Source organism: Arachis hypogaea, chromosome 3, assembly GCF_003086295.3.
Source record: "Arachis hypogaea cultivar Tifrunner chromosome 3, arahy.Tifrunner.gnm2.J5K5, whole genome shotgun sequence".
In the NCBI taxonomy this organism is placed as follows: Eukaryota; Viridiplantae; Streptophyta; class Magnoliopsida; order Fabales; family Fabaceae; genus Arachis; species Arachis hypogaea.
The window spans coordinates 17,793,010-17,818,775 of record NC_092038.1 but is presented as its reverse complement, the minus strand read 5'-3'; the positions used below and the strand labels follow the sequence as shown (position 1 = coordinate 17,818,775).

The window sequence follows — 25,766 nt, the reverse complement described above, 5'->3', positions numbered from 1 at the left end:
TTTTGAAATTTTTAAGATGAGAGAGAAAAACACAATCATGACCCAAAACATGAAAATTTTAGATCAAAACACTTAATGCATGCAAGAACACTATGAATGTTAAGATGAACACCAAGAACACTTCGAAGATCATGATGAACATCAAAAACATATTTTTGAAAAAATTTTTGATGCAAGGAAAACATGCAAGACACCAAACTTAGAAATCTTTAATGCATGGACTCTAACAAACAAAAAATGCACAAGAAAAACAACAAACAACACAAAATAAGAAATCATCAAGATCAAACAAGAAGACTTGTCAAGAACAACTTGAAGATCATGAAGAACACTATGAATGCATGAGATTTTCGAAAAATGCAAGAAACGTTTTTTTTAAAGCATGCAATTGACACCAAACTTGAAAGTTGACTCAAGACTCAAACAGGAAACACAAAATATTTTTTATTTTTATGATTTTATGATTTTTTTTTGTTTTTTAATTTTTTTTCGAAAAACATTATTTGAAAAACGAAAAAGAAAAGAAAATTTTTGAAAAAGTTTTTGAAAAATTTTTGAAAAGAAAATTACCTAATCTGAGCAACAAGATGAACCGCCAGTTGTCCATACTCGAACAATCCCCGGCAACGGCGTCAAAAACTTGGTGGACAAAATTGTGATCCTCAAAGTTGGTCTCTTTGTATTTGTATGAAATCAAGAATACCCCAAAGAGATCATGGTGTGATGAATTGGGATCTTAATAATCCCTGGTGTGATCATAACTCCGTTCAACTTAACCAGCAAGTGTACTGGGTCATCCAAGTAATACCTTACGTCAGTAAGGGTCGATCCCACAGAGATTGTTGGTATGAAGCAAGCTATGGTCACCTTGTAAATCTCAGTTAGGCAGATTAAATTGGTTTATGGTGAGTTCGAAAATTAGTAAATAAATAAAAAATAAAAAGAATAGAAATACTTATGTAAAGCAATAGTGGGAATTTCAGATAAGTGTGTGAAGATGCTGTGCTCCTCTCGTATCTCTATTTTCTTATTACATTCATCCATCCTTCCTACACTTTTCCATGGCAAGCTGTATGTAGGGCATCACCGTTGTCAATGGCTACATCCCATCCTCTCAGTGAAAACGTTCCTATGCTCTGTCACAGCAGGGCTAATCATCTGTCGGTTCTCAATCAGGTTGGAATAGAATCCCTTGATTCTTTTGCGCTTGTCATCACGCCCAGCCTTCAAGAGTTTGAAGCTTGTCACAGTCATTCAATCCCAGAATCCTACTCGGAATAACATAGACAAGGTTTAGACTTTCCGAATCCTCATGAATGCCGCCATCTATCTAGCTTATACCACGAAGATTCTGTTAGGGAATCTAAGAGATATGCGCCCGGCCTAGAGTAGAACGGAAGTGGTTGTCAGTCACGCGCGTTCATAGGTGAGAATGATGATGAGTGTCACGGATCATCACATTCATCAAAGTTAAGTGTAACGTATATCTTGGAATAAGGATAGAAGAGAATTGAATAGAAAGTAATAATAATTGTATTGAAACTTGAGGTACAGCAGAGCTCCACACCCTTAATCTATGGTGTGCAGAAACTCCATTGTTGAAAATACACAAGTAAAAGGTTCAGGCATGGCCGAATGGCCAGCCCCCTGAAACGTGCTCAATGGCCTCTTAAGTTGAAGAATAATACAAAACTGAGACCAAAGATGAAACGTGGTCAAAAAGACAACTAATACACTAGTAAAAAGTCTTATATATACTAAACTAGCTACTAGGGTTTACATGAGTAAGTAATTGATGCATAAATCCACTTCCGGGGCCCACTTGGTGTATGCTTGGGCTGAGTTTGATCTTTCCACGAGCTGAGGTTTCTCTTGGAGTTGAACTCCAAGTTATAACGTGTTTTGGGCGTTCAACTCCGGATCATGACGTGTTTCTAGCGTTTAACTCCAGACAGCAGCATGTACTTGGCGTTCAATGCCAAGTTACATCGTCAATTTCCGAATAAAGTATGGACTATTATATATTGCTGGATAGCTCTGGATGTCTACTTTCCAACGCCGTTGAGAGCGCGCCATTTGGAGTTCTGTAGCTCCAGAAAATTCATTTCGAGTGCAGGGAGGTCAGATTCCAACAGCATCAGCAGTCCTTTTGTCAGCCTTTTTCAGAGTTTTGCTCAAGTCCCTCAATTTCAGCCAGAAATTACCTGAAATCACAGAAAAACACACAAACTCATAGTAAAGTCCAGAAATGTGATTTAAACTACCTAAAAGTAGCTTAAACTTACTAAAAACTACCTAAAAACAATGCCAAAAAGCGTATAAATTATCCGCTCATCAGTGAGAGAGAGGATTTTCGAAAATAAATTTTGAAAAAGGGTTAGTGATTTTCGAAAATTAAGATAAGAAATAAAATTAAAATTAAAATTTGAAACAATTAGTTAATTAAAAGAATTTTGAAAAAGAGGGAGGTAATTTTCGAAAATTAGAGAGAGAAAAGTAGTTAGGTGGTTTTGAAAAAGATAAGAAACAAACAAAAAGGTAATTAGTTAGTTGAAAAAGATTTGAAAATCAATTTTGAAAAGATAAGAAGTTAGAAAATATTTTGAAAAAGATATGATTTAAGAAGATATGATAAAAAGATATGATTGAAAAGATATGATTTTTAAAATTAAAATTAATTACTTGACTAACAAGAAACTAAAAGATATGATTCTAGAATTTAAAGATTGAACCTTTCTTAACAAGAAAGTAACAAACTTCAGATTTTTGAATCAATCACATTAATTGTTTTTAAAGTTTTTGAAAATCATGAAATAAAGATAAGAAAAGATTTTGGAAAAATATTTTCAAATTTTTGAAAATCATAAAATAAAAATGAAAAAGATTTGATTTTTGAAAAAGTTTTGAAAAGATAGGATTTTTAAAATTGAAAATTTGACTTGACTTATAAGAAATAGCTAAGTTTTAAAAATTTTTGACTAAGTCAACTCAAATTTTCGAAATTTATGAGAAAATTAAGGAAAAGATATTTTTTTGATTTTTTTGGATTTTTAATGATGAGAGAGAAAAACACAAAAAATGACTCACAACATGAAAATTATGAATAAAAACACATGATGCATGCAAGAACACTATGAATGTCAAGATGAACACCAAGAACACTTTGAAGATCAAGATGAACATGCAAGACACCAAACTTAGAAATTTTTAATGCTTAGACACTATGAATGCAAAAATGCATATGAAAAACACAAAAGACACAAAACAAGAAAATATGAAGATCAAACAAGAAGACTTACCAAGAACAACTTGAAGATCATGAAGAACACATGCATGAATTTTCGAAAAATGCATAAATTTTTTTAAAACATGCAATTGACACCAAACTTAAAAATTGACACTAGACTCAAACAAGAAACACAAAATATTTTTGGTTTTTATGATTTTATAATTTTTTTGTATATTTTTTTTCGAAATTTTATGGGAAAAAGAAAATAAGAAATTTAAAATTTTTAATAAGAATTCCAGGAATCTTTCAATGTTAGCCTAAAGCTCCGATCAAAGAGTTAGACATGGCTTAATAGCCAGTCAGCTTTAGGATATAAATCAGGCATGCAACAGTTGATACTTCATCCAACTCCATATACATGCCTTTTATGTTGACAAGAGGAAGCCTCAATCCAAAAGAATTTGGACATGGCTTTACAGCCAGCCAGGCTTCAACATGTTACCATGAAACTCTAGAATTCATTCTTAAAAATTTAGAATAATTTTCGAAAACAAAGGGGAAAATTTTTCTTGAAAGATTATTGAAAAAAATTTTTTGAAAATAAAACAAGAAGAAAATTACCTAATCTGAGCAATAAGATGAACTGTCAGTTGTCCAAACTCGAACAATCCCCGGCAACGGCCCAAAAACTTGGTGCACGAAATTGTGATCATCAACAATGGCTCCAAAAACTTGGTAGCGCTCTCAAACGTGAATCACACTTTGTCACAATTCTGCACAACTAACCAGCAAGTGCACTGGGTCGTCCAAGTAATAAACCTTACGTGAGTAAGGGTCGATCCCACGGAGATTGTTGGTATGAAGCAAGCTATGGTCATCTTGTAAATCTCAGTTAGGCGAATTCAAATGGTTTATAGTGGTTTTCGAAAATTTTAATAAATAAAACATAAAATAGATGAAAGAGATACTTATGTAAATCATTGATGGGAATTTTAGATAAGTGTATGGAGGTGCTTTGTCCCTGTTGGATCTCTGCAACGTACTGCTTTCTTACTTTCAATCCTTCATACTCCTTTCCATGGCAAGCTGTATGCAGGGCATCACCATTGTCAACGGCTACATCCCATCCTCTCAGTGAAAATGGTCCAAATGCTCTTGTCACAGCACGGCTAATCATCTGTCGGTTCTCGATCATGTCAGAATAGAATCCATTGATTCTTTTGCGTTTGTCATCACGCCCAACAATCACGAGTTTGAAGCTCGTCACAGTCATACAATCCCTGAATCCTACTCGGAATACCACATACAAGGTTTAGACTTTCCGGATTCTCATGAATGCCGCCAACAATTCCAGCTTATACCACGAAGATTCTGATTAAGGAATCCAAGAGATATGCGCCCGGTCTAAGGTAGAACGGAAGTGGTTGTCAATCACGCGTTCAAAGGTGAGAATGATGATGAGTGTCATGATTCATCATATTCATCATGTTGAAGTGCAACGAATATCTTAGAATAAGAATAAGCTGAATTGAATAGAAAATAGTAGTAATTGCATTGAAACTTGAGGTACAGCAGAGCTCCACACCCTTAATCTATGGTGTGTAGAAAGTTCACCGTTGAAAATACATTAGTGATGGTTCAGGCATGGCCGAATGGCCAGCCCCCCTAAACATGATCAATAGTCTCCTAAGATGAACAATAGAATAAAACTGAGACCAAAGATAAGACGTGGTCAAAAGATAGCTAGTACAATAGTAAAATGTTCTATTTATACTAGACTAGCTACTAGGGTTTACAAAAGTAAGTAATTTATGCAGAAATCCACTTCCAGGGCCCAGTTGGTGTGTGCTTGGGCTGAGCTTGATCTTTACACGTGCAGAGGCTTTTTTTGGAGTTAAACACCAAGTTGTAACGTGTTTTTGGCGTTTAACTCTGGTTTATGACGTGTTTCTGGCGTTTGACTCCAGAATGCAGCATGAAACTGGCGTTGAGCGCCAGTTTGTGTCCTCTAAACTCGAACAAAGTATGAACCATTATATATTTCTGGAAAGCTCTGGATGTCTACTTTTCAACGCCATTGAGAGCGCTCCATTTGGAGTTCTGTAGCTCCAGAAAATCTATTTCGAGTGCAGGGAGGTCAGAATACAACAGCATCAGCAGTCCTTTGTCAGCCTGAATCAGACTTTTGCTCAGGTCCCTCAATTTCAGCCAGAAAATATCTGAAATCACAGAAAAATATATAAACTCATAGTAAAGTCCAGAAATGTGAATTTAACATAAAAACTAATGAAAACATTCCTAAAAGTAGATAGATCCTACTAAAAACTACCTAAAAATAATACCAAAAAGCGTATAAATTATTCGCTCATCACGAAGGCAGCAGAACTCAAGGCAGCAGCAGCAGAGTTAAAGGCAAAGAGACAGAGAATGGAGGCAGAGGCAGCAGAGAAAAAGGCAAAATGTAGACAATGAAAAATTTGTTAAGATACATAATCCAGCAACAAGGAGATAATTTGCCACCTGAAATAGCTGCAGATCTTGATTCTTTGAGAAGTGCACCGACCTCATCCCATGCAAGATGATGTGCGGGCACTAATAATCTGAATTATCAATGCTGGAATCTGAGTACTTTTTAATTGTTCACTGTCCTAATGACTTTTGAGATATTTATTTGTAGTTTTTTTCTGGTGACTTTATTTGTAGTTTACAGTCATCGATACGCTGAATTCAAATTACTATTATAATGATTCACTTTTGCATATGTATTTTTGTTCTGTTTTATGTGTTTTTGTTTGATTGGCTGTTGGTTATTTTAATAAATTAAAGCAACTGAGTGGAAGAATGTATAAAGAATAAAAGAATTGGCATATATTATTATAAATTCGGATTTTTTTTTAAAAAAAATGTAACTCTACATTTTGCAGCGGGTTTTAATCCGCCACTATATCTTAACAGAATTTGTCAACGGACACTATTTTGCAGCGGTTAACAACCGCTGCCATCTCCAAGCAATTTTATTCTTTCGATTTCGTAGCCGTTATACCAGCGGTTATTATTAACCGTTGCTAAAGGTTTAGCCGCACACTATCTTTCAGCGAGTATATCAACCGCTGCTATCCGTTTGACAGCGGTTAAAAGCCGCTGCTAATCTTGTGCAAAACCACTGCTATTTGCCGGATGTGGTGTAGTGGCACCATATATATAAAATTTATTTTTCTTTAGAATTGTGTGATTAATAAATGGTACATAAAAGGATATATGTAACTCAATATTTATATTAATATTTCATATTATTATGATTTGTAAATTTTGAAGAAAATTTCATGATAGAATATTTCATATATTTTATTGATACATTTATATTAAAAATTAATTTTTAATTATAGCTATAATTATTTGGTGTAGCAATTTGTGGAAAGTAATAAGAAAATTGTAGTTTAACTAGAAGGTTAGAAACTACAAAATAAAACAACTATAAAAAATAACAACATTAATTTTCAAATCTTTCAAGCATAAAAAAATTATTATTATTTTAACTGATATATAACTTATTCTTTAGAACCCAACAACTTATTTAATGCAGCAATGTAAGCCTCAACACTTGAAACAACTACATCTGTTCCTGCTGCAGTACCACTATCACAAAAAAATATTAATGAATAACTTCAGAATTGAGTATTGTAATGAACATATGTTGCTAAAGCAATTAAATTCTATATATACTTTATAAATATAATTATACCTAAAAGTTGGATGAACATTTTCTTGTGATAAGGTAGAAGTAGATTCATAATTGCTGTTTTCTCTACAAATGACAACATATGTGGTGACAATACCATCAATCCCATTTTTTATTGTAGTGACTGAATATTCAACAAGTTTTATGGGTTCCTGCATTAATTCCTTCTTCAACATAGTAGTATAAATATTATAGATTAAATGCACTCAAAAGATAGAATAGTTACAATCCAAGAAACTTCCGATTGTTTACTATGATTATAGTGCCCAATATAATGATACATGGTAACAATAATTGCAATTATCTCATATATAACTTCACAATTTTCTAAGATATACAATAAAATAATATATTTATGTATAAATATATCATTTTTTAAATGATTTTTTTATGATTTATTATTTTAAATCGGTTAACCATCCAGTAGAACCATACAATTTTCTTCATTATTGGAATGTAATTATGATTGCAACTACATAACTCTATATTTAATTATATAGACTTTATTTTTCATGAAAACTACAATTTCAAATACGTGAAAAAAATTCATAGCAGTATGAATATTTTTTTCATGCTGCAATTCGTAGTGAAATGAGGCACTAATATAAAGATAGAGAAACACGAAAATATGTTTGAAACTAGATATAATTACAATAACAAAATGTGTATGAGATACAATTTTTTTTAATTCTCTATCGTTTTAATTGGAAGTAAAAATGATATTTTTGTTTCTCTATCTCTATATTTGTATTTTGGCTCAATTGCCAGATTAATATTAATTATTAAGACCGTTAAACATGCTAACCTGACTTGGTTTAGCTAACTAGTTAAACAGGTTAGTGTCAATCATATGTGTTTATTAACCAATAAATAAAAGTCGAACCAATTTAATAAAATTTCATTGAGCAAATTGAGTGGTACCATTTTTTATTTTTTTAAATCAAAATTAACTCTTTCTAATGACAAAACCAACAAAATAAGAAGTTTTGGGTCGAAAATACAAAAAAAAATTGAAAGTTAAATTGTGTCAAAATTTAAAAAATTCAAAAGATCATGATCATTATAGCAAAAAGTTATTTTTTAATTCAAACCTTCACAATAAAATTAACTGCTTTTAATGCCGAATCCACTGATCCTTGACCAATAGAACATGCAACATGTGTGCTTCCATTCATATTAATGAGTCTAATTGTTGTTGATGGAAAACCTAATGTTCCAGAAATTACCTGCATTAACAGATAATAGTCACATTCCAATCCACTATATTAAACATAAAAAATATTTCAATTACCTATAAGTTATCATATCAATATTTACCTGTAAGTCACCAAGTTTCCAAATAGGTTCTATATGGGTAACTTCATTTGATACTAATGTTCTAAGGTCTTCATCAGTAACTCTCTAAGAAACCAAATACATAAAAGAGTTAAAAAATTCCATCAATATTAATCAAATTAAAATTTTACATAAACAAAAGTAATCCAAGTAGTCTTGTAGTAAAATACTTTGATAAATGGATGACATAAACAAAAATAAAAATAATTAATAGTTGATCAGAAAGATATATAAGTTGAATTAATAGTTCTTAGCTACCTTTTTCTTATCACCTAGGGCTTTGAAATTGAAAAACACCCTGTTAATTTCATCATCTTTAAGTTGAAAACCAAGCTGAAATAAAAGAGAAAACCTCATCAAATATAGTGAAAATAGTTAATATATTATCAAACTTATATGACTATTTGATACCTCTTCAAGACGCTTTCTTAAGGCAGCTCTTCCACTGTATCAATAGTATAATTAACTCAACATTATTTATAGATATAAAGACTAAACATGAATTAGATAATATTTTGGAGGATTAAAAATAGAAAATTCACCATTTAGGGTACACTCGATTAGCAGTAAAAAGGAGATGAAAAATTCCACAAATACATTTAATATGTAAAATTATATAATCTATTATACATTTTTATCCTAAAACGAAATATATTCTAATTAGACAAAACAACAAAAGATGACAATGATATGAATATTACTTTTTTTTACATTTTAAAAATAGCAGGTGATCTTAATGAGTATCACCAAACCATTTAATGTAATTTGTGCTTAATTATATCATTTATGTTAGCAATATGAACACTTTAATTACCTACTAGCTAATACATTAAACATCCAATCACTATTACACATCTAATAATATTATTGATGTCAACACGTGTAATAATAGTTTTTAAGAATGCAAATTTAATTTTATTTCTATTATCAATTTAGAAAATAAATTATTTTAATTTAAACATTATTTTTATAATTAACTACCAACAGCCAAAGCGTCGATAAGTTTTGATGGAAGTTTTTTAAGTTAATTTACTAACAGCCGAAAATGGAATTTTAAATTATTTTAAAATTAAAAAAATAAAAATACATGTGTTGATCAATAAAAAAATGAAACTTTAACAATTCACACTTCATTAATATTACCAACAGATTAGTCAGAACCATCGGTAAAACAATAGCTTAGCCGTCGGTAAAACGACAGTAATATCCATTTAATAAAACACAGTATTTCATGTTGTCGGTAAATTAATTTACCGACGACTTAGTGGGCAAATCTGAATATAAAATGGTGTCCCTTCTTTTTTCTTCCCCCATTTTAGCAACTCTCTCTTTCTCTCTTTCTCTCTCTCTCTATAAGTTTTCTCATTTCTCAGAGCTTCGACCAATATTCTGTCAATGTAATTATGTTCGTGGTAAGTTTTTCCTCAATTTAATTAATTATGTTTTTGTGGTCTATTAAGTTTTTTTATTATTTTTTAGTACCCCATTTTTCGACACTTTGAATTTGGCTTCTAATTTAATTTTGATTTTTGCATATTTCTGGTAACCTTTGGAGATTGTGGTTGTTGCTGGAGTGAAGATGGTTCATTGAAATTATTATTTTTGGAGGCATCTATAGATAAATTTGTGTAAGGTTAGTATTTACTTATCTAATTTTCTTTCTATTGTTATTAAATTTTAATTCAAACCAAAAATAATAAATTAAAATAAGTGAAAATAATATGTTAATTGAAAAAGTGTTTATTTTTGAAATTATTGCATGTTTAGGATAGAGACTTGGACTCGTATGACAGAGTTATAGGATGGGTAAGGCGATATGATTTTGTGTGAATGTAAAGATTTGTTCTGTTTGTTAGTTGTTGAGTTTGTTTGTGTTTGTTCTGTACTTCGTTTGTGAAAAATAAGACATTTAGTACGGGTAGGACTAAATAATGTAATTGCAAATTATTTGTCTATATTATATAAATGTATTACTTATATATTGAAATACACCATAGACTTGAAATTTGGTAAATTAGAGGGTTTTAATTGTTGAAAAAATTCTAGCAAAATTTTTAACATTTTTTAGAACTTAATACAAATTAAATTGCAAATTCTTTTTGCCAAATGTATGTGGGTGGATAGTACAGATGGCTCAAAATCGATTTTAGACATATGAAACACTATTCAAGTAATGGCAATTACGAGAGATGATGTGTTCCTTTGCTATTAAACTATGTATGGGTGTGAATGACAATATGTAATAATAATTAGATAACAAAGAATGATCATGAGTATCATAGTAATACAACAATAAACAAAAACATATTTACTAATTTCATGTAATTTTGACCGAAATATTCATACTAGATGTATTACTCTAAATTTAATAGAAGATAATTTGAATTTTTTCAGAAACATATATTCATAGATGAATAGGCCATGAAAGATCCAATTATATATTTATCAATAATGTTAGAGAGACAAAAAAAACAGTCAGAATTTGTCTTATTTAACATTTATTAATTGTCACAATAATTAATGAATGCTAAATAAGACAAGTTATGTCTGTTTTTGGCTAATTTCTTTTATTATCAAACATTTTCGTATGTTTATAATAGCTAAGACAATTAAAGACAAAGAATGAAAAGCTGAGTTTAATTGCTTACCTAAGCTTTCCTAATACATAACCATCACCTTTAGATCTTCTAATCCCAATACTCTCTGGAAGTATTATTTCATATGTAGCTTTATGTTTTAACCATCCATCCTATATATAAGTCATACAATAAAAATAAAAAATAACTTCATTGGCCAAATTTAGAGGATTATTTTATTGAGCACTTAAAGTTAAACCAAAAAATTAGTTAAAATAATTCTATTGTTGAATGTAAAATGTATTCATGTTAACCTAAATAAAATATAGGAATAAGTACTGTTTTAATCCCTAAGATTTAGAGTCAAAATCAAAATCGTTCATATCCTTATTTTTTATTCAAAATCATTCACAACGTTTTATTTGGTATTAAAATCATCCTTTTGAATAAAATATTTTTTCTAAATAACGAAGATACCCCTTATCATCCTCTTTGTTTGGATGTCCTCTCTTTTGCAGAACCGTCCTTAGCAATTCCAAATACACATCCCTAAGCATCATTCATTTTGAAATTTTTGCCCTAATTTTGGTACTCCTCAAAATGGTGTCATTTTAGAAAGTAGTGCTATTTCGCCCTTTTGTCCTGGTACACGTTGTTCTCTGAAGCTTCAGTGACTCCAAAACCTTCGGGTTGTGTTGGTAGTGGCACCCTTGAAGGTAGTGGAGCTTTCAGAGTTTGAGGTGTCCATCATGCGCCGTTGACACCACCATTTTAAAAACAATTGATGTGGCTACACCACAGGACATTAGTCCTGTGACCTCTTCTTCTAGGTAAATTTTAGCATTTTTGTTTTAATTTTTTTAAAAGCGTCGTTTATTTATTATAAAAATTTTATAAAATTGAAGAAAAGTTCTAATTTTTGGTGATTTTAGTGATTTAGGAATTTTAGATTTTGTTGAGATTTGTTATTGATTAAGTAATTGTTAGTGATTTGTCACTAATGTGTTACTTATTGATGAAAAAAGTTTATTGTTACTAATTTCAGAGAACAAAAACAACTCTCTCTTTCTCCTCCTTCTCCAATCGCCATTCGAAGGAGAATCCATGCTGCTGAGACAATGACCAGTGCTGCTAGAACTAGGGTGCTCATATACCTTGTGCTCAAGAGGAAGCTCCTTTCTAGAAAAGAATAAGAAGGAGGAGGAGAAAGAGAAGGAGGCACAGATCCATCGAGACCGAGTAGATCGGTGAGGAGAAGGTTTGCTCATCCACAATTTTCCAACTCTCCTTTTCTCCTCCTTCTCCTTTTTTTTTCTTCTTTCCCGTCACACCAGCTCTCTTCTCTCTCTATTCTATTCTTTTTCATTCTTTCTATCAAAAATGAATGTTGTATTATTTTTGTTGCTGAATTTGAAGGATTAGATTATAATAAATGAAATTGATAATTGTTTAAATTTAAATTTTGTATTGTTGTTGAATGTTGTGTTTTTGAATTTGATTGTTAGTATTTAGTGGTGGTGATGGTAAGGGTGATGATAGTGAATGATGAGATTAGGGCCAGAATAAACATAAGGCCATTTTTGTTCGTAAAATATCGAAAGGACAATTTTAACACCACATAAAATGTTGAGGATGACTTTAAATTAAAAAAAAGTGAGGAACAAATTCGATTTTGACATCAAACCTTAGGGACTAAAACAGTACTTATCCCTAAAAATATATTTTAAATTTTAACATAATATAAAATAGATAAAAAAGAAAAATTCTAATGTATGTAATTTTGGTTAACTCTCATAAGTACTTTTTAATTTGATTGAAATTTTAATGTTTTTTGGCATCATTTATAAAAATTTTCATTGTTTCATGTTGTAAAACTATCGAATATATAAAGCAGTTAACTTTATGTCCAAGTTGAAAATTATAAACTTTGATAATACAATTAATACTTATTGTATTGTCTAAATAATATCATTAAAATTTTAACAACACTAACCTGATGAATGCCACTTTCATGAACAAATGCATTAGCACCAACAAGAGCCTTGTGCGGTTGTAAATACATACCAGTGTACTTTTCGACCTATAAAAAATTATTAAATTTATAAATTGAATAAAAATAACTTTAGTGACAGTAAAAATAGAAAGTTAAGAATAAAGCCAAAATAAAAGTAGTATTAGTTTGAGATATAAAACCATCTTGCTTGTCTTTAATATTTGTTGTGTGTTGATTCCTGTGTATAATCCATCAAATTGATCATATCTCTTACATTTTAAGGCCATCACAATCTTGAAAAAGATAAAAATAAAACATTATTAATTTAACAATAACAATGAATAGATTTCTATTTTTCTTTTTAGATAAAAATAATGCATCTAATCTTTGATTCTTAAATGATAATTAGTTAATTGTATTATTTTTTTCCTTGGTTAAGTGCTGTCTAATTATTGTATTGTCCCAATATTAGAAGCTAGCTGTTTGAAGTTTAATTGTTTTTTGGATAAGTTAACCTGTAAATTTGTTAATTATCTAATTTAAAACAAAATTGACACTTTTTATTTGATAATTAAGACAAATAAACCTAATTATAGAAGAATGAATGCAACTAGTGAACTCCTCTACTAATAAATACATATATGGAATTGCTTAACATTTAAAATCCTTATATTCAGGTACTTATTTCGTTCTTTTTCAATAATATTGGGGAGACAATAGTTAATGTTACTTTATTTAATATAACATCCATAATTTAATGCATATAATATTCATAATTACTTATCTAAGTAATACATCTAAAATTTTAACATTATTTTAGTAGTAATTAATAAATATTAAATAAAGTTATTTTAGATATTTGAATTAATATTTTATTGTCTCCCAAATATTATTCTTTTTATGGCAATGTCAAAGAAAACTAAAAAAAACTAATGCCATTTATCCTTTAATTTAAAACCTATTGTGGATTTAGTATTATTATTGTTATTATTATCATTTTATCTAAAAATAAAAGATTAGTTAGATAGGACAAGTTCATTCATTTTGCATCCATAACAGGCTTTATGGTATATTAAAATTAAGTGAACTTAATTAAAAAAAGGCTAAGTACCTATTTTTAAAGATGTAGAAAATAAAAATAATGAATTAGAGTTTTTCATTGGTTAAAAAAAGGTAAAGTATTTTTTTAGTCTTTAGAGTTTGGACAAAGTCTTAATTTTGTTTTTAATATTTGAAATGTCATATTTTTGTCCTAAATTTTATTTTATCCAATTTTATTTATATAGTCAAAATTAAAGTTTCTTCTTCTAAAAATACCGTTTTTCTCTATTATTATATTTTTTTCTTTTATTATTATGTTACTTTCACTATCAAACCACTACAACTATCACTAGGATTACTACAATTACAATTTTTACTGCTACCTAGAAGAAAATCATAACGGAATAAAGAGTAATTTCTTTTTTAAAATGTTAGTTTTGACCAAAGGAGTAAAATAGGATAAAATATTTAAATGTGACTTCTCAAATATTAGGGATAAAATTAGGACTTAGTCCAAATGTTAGAAATTAAAATAGTGTTTTACCCATAAAAAAGAGTTAAATAGTAACTATTTATAAGAATTTGATAAACCTTCACGTCACACCTAACCCATTTTTATCTATAGACTTTATACCTACAATAAATATTAGAGTGAACTACCATTTCTATCTATAAATATTCAGAATACTGACAAATTTATCCGTAAAAAAATAAAATTAATTTTGTATTGATGAAAGATGGATTTCAGTTAACAAAATTATACAAACTCCAAAAATGATCCTAAATTTTTAAACTACCCTCCTTGGCCTAACTTACTCCATCTCCAGTCCCAACCTCCAATTCCTATTTCATAATTTTCAACCGCTTAACTCTTCATCACCGCAACTTCAATCACCGGCCTTTACCATCGCCACTACCATCGACCACCTCTTTCTCTTTACCAATAGAAAGAGAAAGTAATCATGTCATTGTTGTAACTAAACGTGATTAAAAAAGCATATATAAGTCATGTCTGATTATTGTGAATCTTAAGTGTATTCCAGGTTAATGAATCATTTGAAGTAAAAGAAAAAAAATATGAACAGTGACTATGAAAAATGGTGTGTGATGGGAGTTCGAGAGACTAAATTAGGGTTTTCCCTAATTAACAAGGAAGAAAGTAAGATTACTAGAAGGAATATCCAAGGTGACACTGAGAACTTGTCGGTGACAAGTGCGTCCACTCAGTGCTCTACCTCGAGCTCGTTGGCAGCATCGAGTTGATGGTGATTCTGGTGGCGTGTATAAGAACCGGAATAACCGCTTTAATAAAATAATAATTTAATGGCCCGAAATAGGTTTGGAAACTTAGAAATAATAATTAGAAAATATAAAGGTGAAATTTGAATTCAATGAATTTTTTGGGTAAGAAAATGTATCTTTTGCGAAAAATTTTTGTAAAAACGCGTACCGGCAGTACCAGCTCTAGTCTGACTGGTACTACGTATTGAAAAAAAATAAGATTTTAAAAAATTGAATTTATTGATTTGAAAAGACAAAAATAATTTAGAATTGAAAACCGGACACTAATTCTAAAGGTTTTGCCCCAAAGTGGGCCAAACGGGCTAAAAATACTAACGGGTTGGACCGGGCCCAAGTTAGACCCAAGCCCAACATATATAAACATCTTATAATGAGCATTCAGCTCATTCTTGCCCAAATTTGAAGAGAGGGGCGCTGCTAGTTCTGAAGGGAGAAGAGAAGTTACTATTTATTTTCTCCTTCATTTGGCTATATCTTGAGCTACGAGGCTCCAATTGATGAACCGTTTGCGGTCATGCAAAGCTCTTCCTGAGTCTGTCATTTCTAACTATGCTTTGTTGGTAAGAAATTGTGTCTCATGCTCCAGTTTCCTGCCCTAAGTAATTTTACATTTTTAGGTTTAGTTTTGAATAGATTTTTGTGATTTTAGTTGTTTAGGGGTGATCTAGCATTGGAATATTGTTGAATTTTTTTCTAATATCGTTGGGTAAGGTAAGTCTCTTCAAATTCTTGTGGTTTGATATTTTGGTTAGCCATAGTGTTGATTTTTTTGGTATGTTATATGTGTATAGCTTGATAGTTGGTGAGTTTTGGAAGTGGTGTTGGTGCTTGAGGCTTGTTGAACTTGTTGGAATCAAGCTTTGGGTGTTTTTTCTTTTAGGAAAATCAGCTAAGGTATGGTTTCAATTTTTGCTATGTAATATATAATGTTTTAGGACACTTAGACTAGTGGACCATAGGATAGGATTGAAGTGGTTGTTGATAATTGTTGGATTGATGATGTACGATGATTTTGATGACTGTGATAATTTTGATGAGAGTATGATGTTATTGTTAATGAATGATGTTGAATATTCATACTGGGGTTGAATAATGATAATTGTGATGATTGAAGATGAGATAGGATGAACGATGTTTATGATTGGTTGAATTGTGCAAAATTGTTGATATTGATACCTTGATGTGGAATTTTGTTGATTTTTATTGAATTATGGTAGAAACATTGAGAGAAATAGAGGTTGAGTTTATTGAAGTGTAATGGAATGGTAAAGTATAGTATGTGGTAGTGTTTTATGATGAAATTGGGTATGTTTTGGTTTGGTTTGGTTTTGGAATTTGGAAACTAGAGAACTTTGATGTTTTTGTGTAAAACTTTATTTTTGGTGAACTTTGGAGGATCATAACTCGATCCTCAAACATTAAACGTAAATGATTTTTTTAAATTAAATATGATTTCAAGAGCTTTAAAATGATACAAAGTTTGAGGTAAACGGAGTTTTGTAGAGGAAGTTATGAGAATTTGAAGTTTGGTGTTTAAAACTGAAATTCTGCAGCATTTAATTTTTCTAAGTTTCTTACAGCATACGTACGCGAACCAATACACGCGATGCGAGCATTCCATTCGAGTTAAAACACTCGCATACGTGAGCAGGTGCCGAGTACATGGACACACTCTTTTTCAACGTGTGTGTACGCACGTCAGGGTTGTGCGTACGAACATACTCTGTTTTGCTGAAAAATTATTTTTCTTCATTTTCAAGGATTCTCTAGCCTTCCAAACTTCTTTATACTGTATAAAATTGCTAATTAGAAATTAGGCCCTAAGATTGATAGAGATAGTCTGGTCAATCAAATTAGTGAAAGTCTGTATGAGTTTAGAGCCGATGACTTAAGTTCTGGAAGGTTGTGGACGAAATTAGTGTATGTTGAATTGTGAAGTATGTCTTTAAGGAGATTTTGAGAAAGGAAAATAATTATGATGAAATGGAAAGTTGATGATGGTTATGTTGAGTTGAGAACTTGGAAAGGAATGATGAGCTTGATGGATATTGAAAGATAGTGTGTCATTAGAACGATAGTGTGTTGTGTACTATATTCCTATAATGTTGAGACTTGAGAGTTGAGAATGGACTGAGAGGAGAAAATGGTGGTGACTGACGATGATTTGAGGTTGATGGACTTGCTGGATGTTAAAAGTGTGCCAGGCACTATATCCTTGAAATGATAGTGTGTCGGGCACTATCTCCCTGGAATGGTTTATGATGAAACAAATGTTATTGTTTTTCCTTCTCTACCATAAGACTGTGCTAAGCACTATATTCTCGGAGCATGCAAGTGTACCAGGCACTATATCCTCAAAACAATAGTATGCCAGACACTATATCCTCAGAACAAAAGTGTGTCAGGCGCTATATCCTCGGACGTGGCAGAAAGGTGACATCCGAAAGGATGTGTCGGGTTGGAATTTATGGACTAACAAGTGATATCACGAGCCAATAGGACAAACATTCATCATATGCATCTTCTGTATGCATGTTTGCTTTGCTTAACTTCAGTTATATCTAAATGAATCACATGTCTACTTGCTATTTGTTTACTTGCTGTATATGTATATTACTTGTGCTTTACTTGTTTGCATTACCTGTGTTTTTTACTGGGATTGAGGAGGCTTGGTAGGTGGTAGCGATGGGATCGCAGGGAGGTTAGGTTGGCGAAGGCTGTGGGATAGCGGTGCTATGTTAGTTAGAAACCCCCTTAAGTTAGAATACCCTATTTATGGTTTAAGTTATTTATTTATTCTAAGCTTGAATGTATGTATCGATGTGAAGTTCTAGGATTGCCTTTAGCATCTCAGAACCTTATATCTTACATACTGGACACTGTTACCATACTGAGAACCTTTGGTTCTCATACCATATATTGTTGTTGTTTTTTAGATGCAGGTCGCAACTCACCACGGTGAGTTTGCGGACATGATGATAGAGCGGAGGATGATCTTTCTTATGTTTTATTTTACTTTGCTTATATTGTAGTTATTCTCTCATCTTTTGTATATTTTACTTTTTCGCCTTAGAGAATTTATTCCTGGAAACTTTGAGAGATAGATTATTGCTATTTTAAACTTCAAAACTTTGTTGTATTTAGTTTGACTAGCTAGTCTAAACTCCGCAGGCTGTGACTAGTCCTCTTTTTGTATATCATACTTACATATATCATGATTACTTTAATTATTACATTGTGTATCCTGGAGCTATATCCAAGATTTTATATGTATTATTTCTTGTTCTGTTCATATCTCTGTGCTTAGTTACCGTGTGTGAACGTTTCGCGCTTTGTAATTCCGCTTTATGTGACTTTGAGCTTTTATTCCTTCATCAAGCTTCTAGTTATATAAATTCTTGAATATATACTATATTATGAGCTTTAAAAATGTCGTGGCACTTTGTTATCCTTTTCTTTACAACTAGAGGTAAGGCTTAGGGTAATTAGAGTGTTACAGCGTGCAGCATCGAGATGATCCACAACATGCCCCTCATCCACAACGACCTCCCCTTTATTCTTCTTCTTCTTCATCAGTCTTGTTGGCGTCGTTGTGATGCTCTTGTTCTTGTTCTTCTTGTTGAGCTTTACAATGCCTTTTTTTTCCTTTGCGGAGTTGCTTGTTGTTGTTTGAATTATCCTTCACACGGTTGAGCTTTAGTTTTGTCATAAGAGACCACGACAGTTGTTTGTTAGTGTTTATGGTTGTTGAATTATACAAAACTAAAGTTGTGAAAATCCCAAAGGAGCCACTACAAGCTTCGGTTCCTAATGCCTTCCTCATTTTGTTGAGATGTTATTTAAGATCAAGATTTTAGAAAGTGTGATGGTGGTGGTTGCAAAGAGAAGGATGCAATAGTAGCAATGGTAGTGACGACAAAGAGAAAGAGGTGGTAACAGTGATGGCAGCCGCGATAATAATAGTGGTAGCTAAGATAAGAGTTGGATGAGTGAGGATGTGGGTGGTGGTGGTAAAAAATTGGAAATTGGAAGTGGAATAGGTTAGGTTAAAAGAGATAATTTAAAAATTTTGAAAAAATTTTTAAGGTTTGGATAATTTTGTGAATTAAAACACATTTTTCATAAATACAAAGTCAATTTTATTTTTTCATGCATAAATTTAATAGTATTTTGAATATTTGTAGTTAAAAATGATAATTTGCTCATAAATACTAAGATACTAATACTACATGTCTAAGTATACATGAATCTTACACTTAATCTATTATGTCATGAGTGTTAAAAGGTCTTTATTCTCTTTATCCACAAATATAAATATTATTTATGATGTTTATATTAATGTAACCATGAATCTGATTACCTACTTAGTACGATGGTTGTCAAAATAATCCTACTATAATTAATGGACATGAATGTAAATCGAAAAATTAAATATTTACACAATTTAAAATTATGCAAATTACTTAAATTGATCGTTGGAAAAAATTGAATGAAAAATAACTTATATTATTGGTTAAAAAAATGCATGAACTAAATAATAAAAAATTAACACTCACCTCTTCTAATGATGCGTTACCTGCCCTTTCTCCAATTCCATTAATTGTAACTTCTAATTGTCTTGCACCAACACGTACACCCTAAAAGTAGTCAAGGCTTGAAAAAAATACAATATATACTTTTGTATTAAATTATTAAATGATAATGATATTATGGTTATCACCTCTATGGTGTTAGCAACGGCAAGTCCAAGATCATTGTGACAATGTGTTGAAAGAACAACATTTTCAATTCCAGGGGTATTGGCTTTTATATCAGCAATTAATCTTCCATACTCCCATGGCATTGTTATGCCAACAGTGTCAGGTATGGCCACAGTTGTAACCCCAGCCTTGATAACTTCTCCAAGAATTTGATAAAGAAAATCTCTCTCTGATCTGAAAATATAAAAATAAAATTAATTGATTATTTTAAAAGAAAAGAAAAGATAAATTATACAAAATTAAGTGTTATTATTAGAAGTTTAGGAATGTAGGACCTATTTATTTATTTCTTACTAGAAATATAATTTTTTCGTTATTTAAACTAATTATTTTTGTAACATATTTTTCACAATTATTAATTATTTACAAAAATAGTTAATATTTTAAACAACAATTTGTGTGAAAATTATAAATAAGTATTTAAAAGTATTTTTTACACTGTATTTATAAACTAAAAGTATTGTCAAAAAATATATTTTTGCATGTTATTTTTTTATTAATTATTTGTTTCAAAGAATAATGCTTTCAAATATTCTTTGACAATTTAATAATTGTATAAAGATATTTATTAAAATAATTGTATTTAAAACAAAGATGACAACGGTGCGGATGAAACAAAGGGAGTCACTGGTTGTCCGGTTAGAATAGTGGTGGAACTTTTTTCTATGACATCAGTTGGCGGATTTGGAGTGGATCTATTAGAGCTATTTTTTACATCAATCATTCTGGCAAATAACTCCAGAGCGTCCAAGTCGAAAAATCTTGCTTGACTGTGAAATATAACTTGTATGTCGTCATCGTCCAACATCTCATACTTTCTAAACTTAACATAATTAACCTTGCCTCAGTGATATAGGAATATGAAAAAATAATTGCTTCACACGTTTTTTTTTCACACTTTCCTACCTTCTGTAATATAGTACTATGTAATTCCATCAAAATCGTTGACAGATTTACAAATACATATATCTACTTTTTGCTAGAGAAAGTTACATCCTCACTTGTGTTTTCATTAATTTTTTTTCGATGATGCACTAACAAAAAAATACTCTCAATCATCTCTCCTTATGCTCAATAAATTTCAAGTGTGTTTCATTACGTTCAGACTCGTTTATTTATAGAGTTCATGCCCTCGTAAATCATCGTTACCACCTTAGGTTGACTAAGTTGAGCATAAATCATGAGACACTAATGAGAATTATTGAAGCAAGCATAAATCGTGCTAGACTCGAGAGGATCCTCTTAGAGCATAAATCGTGACATCCTATTGAGGGTTGGCCAAAATTCACGTGAAACCTAAGGGGGTGGAACGATTTATGCTTTATTGCTAACCTTAGGTACTCTAGTATGATTTATACCTTGTTTCATGCATGCATTAATCGTTTTAGGCTGACATGATTCATATATTATATACTCCTACAGCCTAAAACGATTTACATATTAATAACAGGATAATCACGTTTTGGATTTCATTTCAAGAATCCAGTAATTTTACTTTCCATCAAATTTATTTAAGTAAAAAATCCAAATTATTATTTATCAAAAAAAATTTTCTTTTTTATTTATTTGTATACACTACCTCCTATATCTAGGACATATCTGTGAAGTTAAATGTTTCCTCACTTTGATTAGTAAAAATTTCTAAATTAGATAAGTTATTTAATTTTGATGTAAATATCTATTAGGTTTCAATACAAATTTATTGAATATTTTTTAATTTATGCATTATATCGTTTTATGAATAATAAAAAGAATATTAATGCAACTAATAAATGATTAAATAAGCATAGTTAGCAAATTAAATACTAGCTTAGCTAGTTCGTTTGTTAATATCTAAATTAACATCTATTATGAATAAGAAATCGAGTGATGACATTCGATTTTGATCTCCGTAGAAGATTTTCCTTTGATATAAGCCCAAATATTTCTAAAATATTTGGTTTTATATTAGTACTTCCAAAAAGTATGATAAATTAATTTCAAATTAAATGCCTCACATTATTATTTGAGAGAACCTGAACAAAATCATTGTACATTATAAGAAATGTGTTATTTTAGGAATTTCAAACAAGCATATAGCTTTATTGTATATGGGTGCAAAAACTAAAATATCTTTAGAATCAATCATCTAAACCTGATAATTGTGGGGACTTAATGCTAGATATAGTTAAAAATATTTAGATTCTTACAAATACAAAAAACATAAAGAGAGACCTGGTCATTACCAAATTTTACAATATTTGTAAAGATAAAAATCGTATTTTAGCATTTTTAAAACATATGTTGTAAAATAAACCCATGTAATTTAGGCTAGAGCGTTTATGAAATATCTAACATTATATATAAATCATTATGCAAAAGATTTTTATTATTATTACAATAACTATAAGATTTATCTAATTTCCCACCCAAGAGGCACATTGAATTATTTTAATTCTTATGGAAGTTAAATCATAAAAATAAACTGAGCGGTAAACCGTAATTCATATATACTTATTTATTCACAATATATATAGATTTTGGGACACAAAAATAGATCAATTTGTTTTAAACAAAGTTGATGATATACTATTTTGTGAACAGGTACTTCAAATATATATAGTGTTAAAAGTATATCCATAAAAATCATTTATAAGAGTTTTTATTTGTCCACAAATTTAAATGGACATACATTCTCGAAAAGCATTATCGTGCCGACATCTATTCCTTGATGCTAGATTTATGATGCGTTATTTGTGTTCTAATAATCAAATATTGGTTTTTCATTTTGAATTATTAGTTTATGAGGTAGTAGTGGACTTTTGAGTTTCAAATGAATAACAAATTTAAATCTCATGCTATTTTTATGGTTCTTTTATGTTTTCTTTATCTGTTAACTGTTCTATATATAATAATTTAAGATGTGATATTTGTATGACAAAAAATAAATTGTCTTTAAAAGATACTTTTGAAACCACTAAAAGACATCCTTTTTTTATTTTATGTTTTAGGTATCTAACACATTTCGAGATTTTCAAATACCATTATTTTATGAAGTTATGTTGAGCTAACCCAATTTTTTATGGAGGCGGCCAAATTAGCTTATATATTTCATGGTTAAACTATTAAAATTATTATATTCCTGATTTTTTAATACGCCGATAAAAATATCTTTCACTCTTATTAATGAAAAGAATGTCTTAAAAATATTTTAAAATACAAAAAAATATCCAACTTTAAATATATATTTTAAATAATATTTTAAAGATTGAATTTTGATATCATTTTTGACAAATATAATTAAAAAATAAAATATTTTTATTCTTAAATTTTGATAATGTAAAATTTTTTATTTATTTTTGTTAATAATTAAAAAATAAAAAATGCTAGAGATCAAATTTTTATGTTTCTTATTGTACTTTTTAAATAGTTGTATAAATATTCTTACAAAATTTTGAATCAAATGTTCATATGTTATTTATAAAAAAAAAAAAATTAGTTAACTTTATCACGTTTCATAATGTTTAAAGATATTTTTATCATTAAAAATAGAAGGTATTTTTGTGGATATATTAAAAAATCGGAGACAATTTTAATGGTTTACCAATATTTCATTGTTAGAATAGCCTGGCACCAAGATCATTAACAACCAAAAGTAATAATTTAATTTATTATTTATAACATCAAATTCTAATACCTGGTAGCATCTTCAGGAACAAATTGTATGTCATGGCAACCCAAATTTCTAGCAAACTTCACCATCTTGCATGCAATCTCAAGAACCTCTTCCTTGCTCTTACCCAACTTATGCTCCATATGAATTGGGCTTGTAGCAATAAACGTGCTAATCTTTGGTCTCATGGCATGTTTAACAGCCTCCCATGCAGTTTCAATATCCTTCTGATTACATCTAGCAATACCAACAATAACCGGAACATATCCATCGTCACCAACATCGTTTCCGACCTCTTCGGCTATCATCTTGACAGCCTTGAATTCGTCTTGAGACGAACAAGGGAATCCTGCCTCTATGACATCCACGCCAAGCTTTGCGAGCTGGCGTGCGATGTCAAGCTTCTCCTGGGGTGTCATTGCAGCCCCGGGAGACTGCTCCCCATCGCGTAGTGTCGTGTCAAAAATGCGAACATAATAAGGGTTAGGGATATAATTGGGGATGTATATTGGGCGCATGTCAATGGAATTTTTAGTTTGTTGTGGAGAAGGAATCATAGAAGGGATTGTTGTCATTTTACTTAATAATAATTGAATATGTGATGGTTTTTAAATTATAATGGTTGGAATCAGCAAGTTAGAATGTTTAGAGTTTGTAGAAGCAAGTAAAGAAATATTTATTAGAGCGATTCAGAGTGCAAATTCACACACTGCATATGCATATATAGTGACAACACAAGTTGTTTGAGGAACAAAAAATAAACCTCATTATAATAGTAGCTTGGATTAATTAAATAGTGTATTTTTCTAATGCAAAAAAAAAATTGAATATTTTGAAGTAAACTTGTGAAAGAAAATATAAAGCGAAGGAGTAATACATATATTTTTAACAATTCCGTTAGCTAATTAACTAGGGGTGGTGCAACTAATTAATTACAGCTAATTAGTAATTTTTTTTATTTTTTTTAGAAGGAACGTACATTTAAATTATCATAAGAAATATCTAAAATTTAATAAGAAATGAAAAATCTAAAATCTAAAAAAAATATCTACCACCAAATAATAATAAACATCCAAAATTATTATAAAATCATAATTCTAAAATTTATTTTAAAATTTTCAAACATTATTTTTAAAATTCAAAATTCATTTAAAAAATCCAAAATTCATTCTAAAACTTTCAAAATCATTTTAAAAATTTCTAATAAAAAACACATTTGAAACGTAACAAAAAAATATTTAAAAAAAATCTAATACCAAATAATAACAAACATCTAAAATAATTATAAAATTATTTTAAAAATTCATAATAAAAAATATTAGAAATGTAACTAAAAACATCTAAAACTTACCAAAAACGAGATATCAAAATCTTTTTAAAATTCTAAAACTTAATAAAATGAGTCATACAACAAAATATTAAAAAAATAAAAAAAACTAAAAAAAATCGAAAACTATTAAAAAAATATTCAAAACCTCAAAAAAAAAAAAGAATATTTAAAATATAATAAAAAAAACATCCAAAACTTAAAAAAAGAAACATCTAAAATTAATAAAAAGAATTATCTAAAATTATGAAGGAGTGTGACGAGATGAAGGAAATAGGCCACAGTGTTCTTGCGTGAGGAAATGGAAAAAGGGTGACTGCGCTGTTGCGTTTTGCTCGTAGAATTATCAAAATTTATTATTTTTGATTAACAGTTAAGTAGTAATATTTAAAAATATTAACTAAAAATATGTTATTATTTGACTATTAGATTAAAAACATTAGACTAATAATTAAATATATTGATTAATATAAAATAAAATTGCTAATGCTTAAGATTTTGTCTCTCTTTTTTTTTCATTTTAAAAATTTAAATAGAAAAATGCAAGTGAAAACACATAATATTAAATGTTGGCTACAAAATATGCTCAAAGGACACCCTTCTTTCTAATTAATCTCCATTTGGATTTCTTTTTTCTTCTTGGAGAAGAGAACACAATGTTGGGAGAAGAGAGAAACGGGACACTATGCTCCAATCAAGATTTCGTTTCGATTAAACATTTATTTTCATAATGTATGTTCAAACAAAAAAACATTTATTTGCATTCTTCTCTACATAACCATTAACCATACCTCATTTTATAACTAAAAAAA

At 29.9% G+C, this 25,766-nt stretch overlaps 1 protein-coding gene across 4 annotated transcripts; it reads right to left on the bottom strand.

Annotated features, from left to right (window-relative positions):
- Nucleotides 1-6,702: 6,702 nt before the first annotated feature.
- LOC112789690 (probable 2-isopropylmalate synthase) lies at nt 6,703-24,370 on the bottom strand. Of its 4 annotated transcripts, none has more exons than XM_025831697.3 (12): nt 23,652-24,368; nt 19,936-20,149; nt 19,772-19,852; nt 13,073-13,165; nt 12,873-12,959; nt 10,952-11,052; nt 8,715-8,748; nt 8,562-8,636; nt 8,286-8,369; nt 8,060-8,194; nt 6,972-7,120; nt 6,703-6,865 (listed from the first exon to the last, which is right to left on the bottom strand). In XM_025831697.3, the coding sequence occupies exons 1-12, from the start codon at nt 24,200-24,202 to the stop codon at nt 6,778-6,780; spliced, it is 1,692 nt and encodes a 563-aa protein (XP_025687482.1). In that variant the 5' UTR covers nt 24,203-24,368; the 3' UTR covers nt 6,703-6,777. The 4 variants fall into 4 exon arrangements, with proteins under 4 accessions (XP_025687482.1, XP_025687486.1, XP_025687485.1 ...); XM_025831701.3 differs by having other exon boundaries at nt 6,972-7,034; nt 23,652-24,367; XM_025831700.2 differs by lacking the exon at nt 8,060-8,194 and having other exon boundaries at nt 23,652-24,370.
- Between the last annotated feature and the right edge of the window lie 1,396 nt (nt 24,371-25,766).